General features: G+C 32.4%; 1 protein-coding gene and 1 long non-coding RNA gene across 2 annotated transcripts; one reads left to right on the top strand and one right to left on the bottom strand.

Moving 5' to 3' along the window:
• The first annotated feature begins 2268 nt into the window (after positions 1 to 2268).
• On the top strand, positions 2269 to 7121 carry LOC143052294 (uncharacterized). The gene is made up of 4 exons (XM_076225303.1): positions 2269 to 2397; positions 2783 to 3319; positions 4293 to 4424; positions 6606 to 7121. Exons 1-4 carry the CDS (start codon positions 2348 to 2350, stop codon positions 6793 to 6795), a joined length of 909 nt encoding a protein of 302 aa, XP_076081418.1. The 5' UTR covers positions 2269 to 2347; the 3' UTR covers positions 6796 to 7121.
• A 22-nt stretch (positions 7122 to 7143) lies between these two features.
• LOC143052298 (uncharacterized) lies at positions 7144 to 9370 on the bottom strand. The gene is made up of 3 exons (XR_012971070.1): positions 9290 to 9370; positions 8340 to 8459; positions 7144 to 8153 (listed from the first exon to the last, which is right to left on the bottom strand). It is a non-coding gene; the product is annotated as an uncharacterized LOC143052298 (long non-coding RNA).
• Positions 9371 to 10682: the final 1312 nt, after the last annotated feature.

Genomic DNA, 10682 nt, shown 5'->3' with positions numbered 1-10682 from the left:
GTCTATATCATCTTGTGTGTTTAGCACTAAGTTATCAATTGAAAGTATGAGGAAGTCCTCGTCTTTGATATTTAAGATGTAATGAGCTGAAAGATTTTGTTGGTACCCTATTACAGAGCCTTTTGAATATTTAAGTTTGTGTCTGTGGTTTCCTAACTACTACCGCTGCAGACAAAGCTTTGAAATACTGTTGTCAACTTTAGAAACTGCTTCACATAACTCTGACATGAAAAATCTATTTTTGAAGGATCATATAAAGTTGATCTTAGACCACGGGGCTGCCTATGTTGGGATTTTGAATTTTAGCCATAAACAACATCATCAACTTCGCTATCTTTAAGCTTCACATCTCTAGGTTTATTCGGATCTAAGGCAAAAAGTCTTTTAAGATATTAGACGGTAATGATTTTAAATGTGACGCTTTCATGTGTGCTAATGTGTGTAGAAGCCTATTAACATAGCTACGTGTATCTGATTTTTCTATAGCACAGCAACAATTGCTGGATTCTAATACATGCCCTTCCATTAGGATATTTACAAAACGACAAATGGACAAAAATAATAAGTGTAGCATTTTTTTCTCAACAGTTCTCTTCCACATAGGTAATACTAAATCTCCTTTCTGCTGAATTATACGTGTATTTTTGTTAATAATCCACTCTCCACAGTTACTTGGATAAATAATATATCACACTCGATGCAGCAGTAAAATCTCTTATTTGTCGATTTTTTGTGTCATTTCAACTCTTGTTGATTGGTGTGAGAAAATCGGCAATCCTCTCGCTTTGATAGTTACCAATAGTCCAAACTTGCACATGCGAGCGATGCAACGTATTTATTTAAATTAAAATTAGATATATTTAAATTTGTAAAAATGTTAATATTTTGGGAAAATATAATTGTTAAATTCCAGTAAGCTCAAAAACCAAAAACAAAATTACTCAATATCGACAATGTTACACTAAGGCGTTTGAGTGTTAATGGAATTGCTTTACAAGTTTGTAAATAAAACTGATAAATGTACTAAATTAAAATCTAACTTTACAAGATACAAAACACTCATTGTTAAATACAACAACATTATGATAAAAAAATAACAAGAGCTTTTCGTGGCTGTTCTTTATATCTTTACAGCTAGGAATTTTAAAACAAAGCGATTAACCTTTTTTTTCGAAATGCAGTTTGTTTGATGATAGAAAAATATTGAGGTTGAAATCTAAGACGCAAGTTCTTGTTATGTTTTGATATGGTTCTTTATAATGTGTATTGAAAAGAGCAACTCAATGGTTATCAATAGCGATTAAGTGGATAAACGTGTCCTATTCTTTTTTGCTTACTTCGATATTCTCAGCGTTACTTAAGGTAAATTAACTGAACTTTATTAGTTGTCTCATTGGCACTAATATCACATCTTCATGTATCTATTTAGTTACATGAAATTTTATCATCTATAAACAAACAGATGAATAAATATAACGTTATTAAAAACTGCAGCACTTACGAATACTTTAAAGAGTTATGGCGATTTGAAGCTAAATATCTTAAGAATTATGTCGTCGAAACCGTATTTTGGCCTCTAAATGTCTTATGGGTTAGCGTCGTTTAGGTTTTGTCTCATTGGCATATTACATATCTCCTTTTAGTTTCTGTTCAGTCTTGCTGCTGACATCACTTTCTTTAGGTTCTTAATTCCGAAACATTGATGAAATTGTATATTAGATTTTTTTCTCTCTGTGGCCAGAATGAATAATGAACGAGTTAAAAACCTTTATGTGGTAATTAAAACACATCGAAAGAATTAACAAACAGCCTATGTTATAAACAAAAAAAAAACTTAAAATTGCATTGTAATATGACAAGTAAATTTAGTGATTTATGTATTAAGTAAGATGACGTCAAGCTGATGATAATGTCTACTTCCGTACTACTAACACCAAAATTAATATTTAAATCTAACTATGTACGTTGTTTTATTTAACTTCATTTAGTCCAAAACTACATCTTTGTATTCACTACCTGGCCTGTAACTATAATTTCTATGGTATACATCCAACTACATTTTATATTGTGTCATATATATCAAACTTATTCGTTCAATGTATATTTATTTGTATTTTTTAAAAGACTTTTTGAACGAGTTATCATTAAGCCTTTTCAATTGATATTTTATAGTGTGTCTTTTTATGTTCTGATGTTACACTACTGTACCAGGTTGGTGCCTGTTAACACGTTTAAACCCGCTGCATGTTTATGCACCTATCGCACGGTGCATAACCATAACGGCCACTTCTGGCGGAAACGGATACTGCCACCAAAACCAACGGAGACTTTCGGCGTTTTTCCTACGATGTACTCAGACGACGATCCGAATAATGATGATTTAGACAAATCTGTTAGGTAAGTGATACAATTGCTGTGTCCACGGAATCCTAGGATGTTTTTTTGTCATCTAGAAACCACTTATCCCAACGAAGATGTATTCCTTATATATTTGATTAGCATTTTAAACTAGTGACTTTGTTTTGTGCAACTCTTTTCCCACCAAAATGATAATTATTCCCGCTTTAATTAGAACAGTATTAGCCATACTTACATGGTTTCGACGTAAAATTTCTTTTGTTAATTACATTTTGTGCATAATTCAAGATTTGAAGTCAAACTCCTTCCTTTTCAAAATTATTAGAAACGGACCCTTTCACCTAGATCAAATTACTGGAACCGGACCCATGTCAGCTTTATTGCAGGCACCGGACCCTTAATGATGTTTTGTTTTTGCTTTCAGGAAAAGGAAAAGGAAATCTGCATTATGGTTACAAAAACCAAAAAAGTATAGTGGCAGTATTAAAAAAATAATCAGCAAATCAAAGGTGAAAACTCCTAAAAATATATTTGATCCAAATGAAAATAAATTAAATTATGCGCCCTTCAAACGAAAGCCAACTAAAAACATAAGACAGAGAGGGAAGAAGAAATTATTTGGACCAAATTCCACAGAACAAATTGTTAACCAGATCATTGAAATTATTCCTGCAGTAGTTTGTAGATTGAAGAAAGTGAATCTTCTGGGAGACTTTGTTATACTCTTAAATCTGATAAATCAAAATAAAAAGCGTATAGATACAACAATACAACTGTACTCCATTGTCAAGTCCGGTACATATAACCATAGAGCTATTTCTAGTCTTGTCAATGAAACCTTCTTTGGTGAATTAAGCGACATGGAACCAACTCGTCTTGGGTGTCCAAAAGCTATATCAATTCCTCGTCTGATGTCAACAGTAACCGAAATCTTTCACTACCGATGTGACCCATCAGAAAGGTAACATTATAATTGTTTTATACTTGACTAATAGAGAATCCACGTAAAACCAATATAAAATACCATAACAAGCATAACAAAATAGCAATCCAAAGATACCTATATCACTGTTAAAACTAAAATAAAAAACAATAAAGGTCATTCTCATATTTTCAAAACAGAAAACTGGTGTATAGGGTCGTTTCTCGATGTATTTTTGCAAAGTTTGTGCATGCATATACTTTTTTTGAGAAGCAAATAAACATGTTAAGATGAAGAACAATTGCAGATGTGTTGCGAGTTCCAAGATGACCACCATATCTGAAAATAGTTTTAAATAGAACCCAATGCCAAAACCACACTTATTTATATTGTGTGACACCGCAAAGTCCGTGTGAACCAAACTTTCAGAAATGGTCCTTACAAGGTCTTCTTGGAGAATTGTTCCGATGACCCTGCCTGTGATTAAAGATGGCTACCATTGCTGAACTTAGTTCAACATAAGATACTATGAGAAAATGGCTAAAATTTCTTCTTCTTTTCTGAAACTAATTAGCAGCAGCAGTAGTTTGCAGGTGGTAAACTTTCAGATCGGTTTCTTTTTACTTGGTCCCAAATATAAGATTGCTTTCATCACAAGACAATTCTGGTTATAGGTTTACATTTTGTTCAGGTAGGTAATCAGGATTCTGGGGGCCTTTGGTTTCCTTTTATTTTTTTTTAATTTTCCGTATTTTTTATTGATCTTTGTCGTTGCTCTAACTTGTTTAAGTGGTCTCTGTCTCTTCAAACTACGTGTATGTTAAATAAATCTTATGTTATAATATAGATCTAGTCATTAGCAAGTGAAATATGGTTTGAACTTCCAATATGAAGAACAACAATATAACTGTCGTTCATTGTCAGTAGTGAATGGCTTTGGCTAATTTAAAGTACATATATACTATACAATTTCTTACAACATGAAAGTTTAGACATTGTGTTGATTTTGTAGGTCATTTCGAATGAATACAACAAGGAAAGCTGTCTACCAAGAGGTACAACTAGTGGATAATTTTGTTCAGCCGGTTGATGTCAACATGCAGGATGTTTCTTCTGATCTATACTTGAGATCAATAACATTACGGTATATCTCTATTTTAAGGGCCAAAAAGGGTACAATTAAGCATTTTCTTGGTTTTCGCACTATAACTTTAGTTTAAGTGAATAGAAATCTATGAAATTTTGAAACAAGCTTTATGACCACAAAAGGAAGGTTGGGATTGATTTTGGGAGTTTTGGTTCCAACAGTTTAGGAATTAGGGGCCAAATAAGCATTATTCTTGGTTTTCGCACAATAACTTTAGTATAAGTAAATAGAAATCAGTGAAATTTAAACACAAGGTTTATGACCACAAAAGGAAGGTTGGGATTGATTTTGGGAGTTGAGGTCCCAACAGTTTAGGAATAAGGTGCTAAGAAGGGTCTCAAATAAGCATTATTCTTGGTTTTCGAACCATAACTTAAGTATAAGTAAATAGAAATCTATGAAATTTAAACACAAGGTTTATGACCATAAAAGGAAGGTTGGGTTTGATTTTGGGAGTTTTGGTCCCAACAGTTTAGGAATAAGGGGCCCAAAGGGTCCAAAATTGAACTTTGTTTGATTTCATCAAAAATTGAATAATTGGGGTTCTTTGATATGCTAAATCTAACTGTGTATGTAGATTCTTAATTTTTAGTCCCGTTTTCAAATTGGTCTACATTTAGGTCCAAAGGGTCCAAAATTAAACTTAGTTTGATTTTAACAAAAATTGAATCCTTGGGATTCTTTAATATGTTGAATCTTAAAATGAACTTAGATTTTTGATTATTGGCCCAGTTTTCAAGTTGGTCCAAATCGGGGTCCAAAATTAAACTTTGTTTGATTTCATCAAAAATTGAATAATTGGGGTTCTTTGATACGCCAAATCTAACTGTGTATGTAGATTCTTAATGTTTGGTCCCGTTTTCAAATTGGTCTACATTAAAGTCCAAAGGGTCCAAAATTAAACTAATATTGATTTTAACAAAAATTGAATTCTTGGGCTTTTTTGATATGCTGAATCTAAACATGTACTTAGATTTTTATTATGGGCCCAGTTTTCAAGTTGGTTCAAATCAGGATCCAAAATTATTATATTAAGTATTGTACAATAGCAAGAAATTTTCAATTGCACAGTATTCAGCAATAGCAAGAAATCTTCAATTGCACAGTATTGTGCAGTAGCAAAAATTTTTCAATTGCACAGTATTGCGCAATAGCAAGAAATCTTCAATTGCACAGTAGTGTGCAATAGCAAATATTTTCAATTGCACAGTATTGTGCAATAGCAAGATATTTTCAATTGGAGTTATCTTTCTTTGTCCAGAATAGTAGTTGAATCAACTTAAATCATTGTTTTATACAATATACAATGTATATTCACTTTTACTACCAACTGATACATTAAAACAATCTTTACCATTCAGTGATAACAAGCACTTTATTTTACATTTTAATATTTTATGATGTATTTAAATGAGTAGTTATTGTTGCAAACTCCACTAGAAATTTAAATTGAGATCAGTTTTGGAAAAAGGGAAAGGGGGATGTGAAAAAAAATGGGGGGGTAAATTTTTCTCATTTCAGATTTCATAAATAAAAAGAAAATTTCTTCAAACATTTTTTTGAGAGGATTAATATTCAACAGCATAGTGAATTGCTCAAAGGCAAAAAAAAAATTTAAGTTCATTAGACCACATTCATTCTGTGTCAGAAACCTATGCTGTGTCAACTATTTAATCACAATCCAAATTTAGAGCTGAATCCAGCTTGAATGTTGTGTCCATACTTGCCCCAACCGTTCAGGGTTCAACCTCTGCGGTCGTATAAAGCTGCGCCCTGCGGAGCATCTGGTTTTAATCAATAATAGAATTGTCGCCAAACCAGGATAACTTGTATTAATAATTCATCTAGTTTCATCATTTATTTATTTTTTTCAGATGCATTTTTTTTAAAATCATTGTGAAAAAAAAACATTTTTGTGTTATCATAAAACATTCATCAATTAAATTTAGACCATACTTACGAAATAGAAAGGATTCGGTTGTGTGTCAATGAGATAAAACTAGCAAAACACCATTATCTTGGATCGCAGGATGACCTTCAATAATGAGTATAATCCTTATACGCTTTATATTACAAAGTACTAAATGGCATCGAAATATTAAATACCAATTTTCACAAACCTTGTACACTAATTGTTTTATCAATGTGTGTTAACTTGTTTCACTATTCATTTTCCAGAGATCATTTGTTTGATAAACCTATACGCAGACGAAGGAGGCAAAGGACGACCAAACGTTCAGATGTATCCAAACCAGGCGAGGTTGCAAGAGGATGCCTACCAATCAAACAACATCACAAGACCGATGAGAGTAAAATCCTTCCAACCACCCGACTTGGAATTGATATGAAAGATCTAGACGGGAAATAATGATCATTAAAATACATGTATCACTCAACAATTATTTCTCTTTTTATCTGGTAGATTTATTCTAGAATACCAATTTGAATGCACTTAATATACATATTTTATCTTATCAAGAATAAAATGCAAAAAGTCGGAAAATGTGATACCCAAAACAAAAAATACCCGAGAGTGAAACGCCAAATATTCAACTAAGGACAAAGCAGCTATGTCATTAGGCAATGAAAACATATATATTGTATTTTCAAATAATTTTATTCTCAACAAAAAAACAACATGTATTTCAACAATGTTTAACAGCAACAAAAAATGTCGGAATAATTGCTAAACCCTGAATCAAAGAAACACAATTTTAAAATGTAAAGTCGTGCACAACCCCTTTATGCAATAACACAAAAAATATATCAATAAAAACAATATTTTCAGATAAAACAAAATCGCTTAATGCAAAAACACAACTTTAATATAATGCACCAGCGATTATTCAGCAGCACAAACATTTGGCGGCGATACAAACAGTATGTTCATATAAAACAAAAGTCTTTAAAAATATAACAACAAATCGTTAAAGACGTGCACAATCCCTTTGTGCAAAAACACAAACGTAATTAATTATGCCAAGTTTTCTTGGAATGTTTGTACAGAGAGGCTCTAAATTTATAGAATGTTCCACAAGTAGAGCATTGGAATCTTTCTGGATTTTCGTGTCCTTTGGCATGCTCTGCCAAATATCTTGGGCATTTGAATGATTTGTTACAAATATCACAGTTTGATCCCTTAACTTTTACACCGCAGCTGAATACATGCCTTCTTTTGTTTCTAATATTGGTAAACTTTGCCCCACACTTATCACAACTGTGTGGTTTTGTTCCCTCATGCATGGATTTGTGTCCTTCAATATCCGCCGTATAGTTGAATCCTTTTCCACATTGGGGACATAAATATTTAAAGCGGTTAATATGCTGGTTTTCATGGTTCTTAAGTCCAACTCTGGATTTAAAAGTTTTAGGACACTTGGAACATTTATAATTAAAAGCAGTATGTAATAGTTTTCTGTGGTTCTCTAAATGATATTTTGTATCAAACTGCTTACTGCACTCTGAACATTCCAACATGGAACCATTGTGTCTCCGAATGTGTCTTTTAAGGTTGGCCTTGGTTGAGAATTTTTTATTACAAACATCACAGTGTACTTCCTTGGCTTCAGTCGAAGGTGATGGTTCGATGTTGGAATGTTCACCAGTAGATATGAGTACATCCACATGTATGTTGGATTGGTCATTTGTAGATATAGCAGGCTCGCTATCCATATACTCATTTGTAGATATTACTGGTACGTAGTCGGATATTTCAATACTTTCCTCCTAAAACATAAAACAACATCAATCAAATATTGCAAAACCACAAATTCGTTTACCATATGAAGCAATGAAAAAGGGAAGGCTACATGGTTATATTTTCCAATAAGTTTCTCGTTCAGCTTTTCGTCATTTCTTTTCATTTGTTTATTTTATATAGATTAAGATATAATTGAAACAAAAATAATATACCTGATCAACACTTTTGTTATTATTCAAATCGGCTGTGCAGTTATCATCTAACAAAACTTCACATCCTAGTCCTAAGGATTCATTGAATTCACTCAGGAGAAGACCTGTATACGCCATTACCTAAATAATACATTTAGTATATATATTTGGGTAACATATTATTATATTTTACAACATATACATGTACAAACAATCAATATTTAGTATTTAGCATTATCAACTTGGTATGAAAATTATACGGGTTTGCATGGCATTTAATAGTTAGAAAGAGCCATATCAAACAGGCTTAATTTTAAAAATATAATTAAAACTACTACAAATCCCATGTTAAAAAAAAAACAGATCTTATTGCACTTTTACAGTTACCGATATTGCACTTATATATTTCGGTAAAATAACAATTGCAAAATAGAGTTAAATCTAACAGAACATTTCACATTTATATACATTTATTTATATTCAATGGCGATAACAATATGCCTGAAATTTCAATGAAAAGTACGTATAGTATCCAAAAGATAATGGCTAAATATATATTATCAGCATCACAAAGGGTCCGGTGCCAGGTTTCTTAAACGTCCTAAAGGGTCCGGTTCCAACCATATTGACAATAAATTACGTTTTTCTCCGCTCTGAAGGTTTCCTAAGGATTAATTTCTTTTCTCTTGACAACATTTAATGTCAAACCATAACCTGTAAGTTTACTTACTGGATATGGAAACTGAATAGCTTAGAAATAAACAAAAAAAATATCACTTTATGCACTCGAACGCATAACATGCAAGTTCATATTCTTTAATTTGTTGAACCCCAACTGAATTACAAGCCTAATCCTTCGATTTTGATCTTGTCAGTTATCATTTTGTTCCGTGTTATAATTCATAAATACCTTACATTGTTCTAAAACGTGATAAATATACTTTTTTCTGAGGAGCGTGAAGTTGACTTACCAATAAAGTGTGAAGTGTCCGTTGCTACTAGCAGCCAGTGTCCGTTTCCGCCAGAAGTGGCCGTTATGGTTATGCACCGTGTATCGTAAGTCATGAGCCTGTTGTTCAATTGTTGTCGTTTGGTTTACAAGTGTTCTTTTTGTACATTAGATCTATACCGTTGGTTTTCCTGTTTGATTTGTTTTACTCTAGTCACTTTGCGTCCTATATAGCTCACTTGTCGGTGTGAGCCAGGGATTTGTGTAGAAGGTTATCCGCACTGCATTGGCGTTTGTTTGTTTACTTTTTACTCGTTTTTTTTTTCTGCATATACGTCAGATATATATTTGCGATAGGTGCACCATTACCTGTGTGAGATCAACACTTTAGTCTTCCATGTGCGAGAGAGCTTTTATATACGGTACGCATCTTACTAAGTTTCAAAAGAAGCACTCTTATCGTGTCCCGTTTTTACTATAGTCATGAACACTTTTACAATATTCGTTATTATTCAAGTATTTTAGTAAAATATATATATATATATTTATTTATGAATAGAATTATTTTCTGTGACTGTATCTTGCATTAATTTGTAGGATTCTTTACTATAGATAATTGAGCTGATCTGTAACAATAACATCTCCATGCCTTATATATCATGTACTGTAGTACGCCGCTAGATTAAAACTGACGAGGAAAGGTAACACACGGCCACTGAAAGCTTTATTCTTGTAGAGCCCAGGTGGTCGTGTGGTCTAGCGGGACGGCTGCAGTGCAGGCGATTTGGTGTCACGATATCACAGTAGCATGGGTTCGAATCCCGGCGAGGGAAGAACAAAAAATTTGCGGAAGAAAATTTACAGATCTAACATTGTTGGGTTGATATTTAGACGAGTTGTATATATATATATATATTACTAAAATACTTGGAATAATAACGAATATTGTAAAAGTGTTCATATATCGAATGTATTTGTTTGCTACCATACCAATAGTATAAAGAATATGTTGAATCATTAAAGCTTTGTGTTTTGGCTGAGTGCATGTTGCTCTCAATATTAAATTATTTTGCTGTGGTAATTTTTGATGATTTAATTCAGTTTGATATACATGATGTAGTTCCCCAGTCATAACAATTAGTACAAGATTCGTCCATAAATAACTTTATAGAACAAGATTTCACTGTACATCTCCATCTTATTTTTCATCTTTCTGAATACCTGAAGGAATCTTCATAAACGATGGTAAGTTTCCCCACTTTCAGAATCGATTTCTTGTACGAAATATCAAACATCATTAATAACCAAAACTATTCGACAGCTGAACAATTCACTAATTGGTAAGTATTTGAAATTTTGATGAGTAGGAAGTTAATTTCAAAGTCGTGATAAAGGTTAATTATAGCACATATTTC

The sequence above is a fragment of the Mytilus galloprovincialis genome, chromosome 1 (assembly GCF_965363235.1).
Source record: "Mytilus galloprovincialis chromosome 1, xbMytGall1.hap1.1, whole genome shotgun sequence".
In the NCBI taxonomy this organism is placed as follows: Eukaryota; Metazoa; Mollusca; class Bivalvia; order Mytilida; family Mytilidae; genus Mytilus; species Mytilus galloprovincialis.
This window is presented reverse-complemented; position numbering and strand designations above follow the sequence as displayed.

Coding starts and splice junctions, on each gene's coding strand:
- LOC143052294 (XM_076225303.1), top strand. CDS start 2,348: ATGTACTCAGACGACGATCCGAATAATGATGATTTAGACAAATCTGTT. Junction 2,398..2,782: donor GATTTAGACAAATCTGTTAG/GTAAGTGATACA, acceptor TTTTGCTTTCAG/GAAAAGGAAAAGGAAATCTG. Junction 4,425..6,605: donor TTGAGATCAATAACATTACG/GTATATCTCTAT, acceptor TTCATTTTCCAG/AGATCATTTGTTTGATAAAC.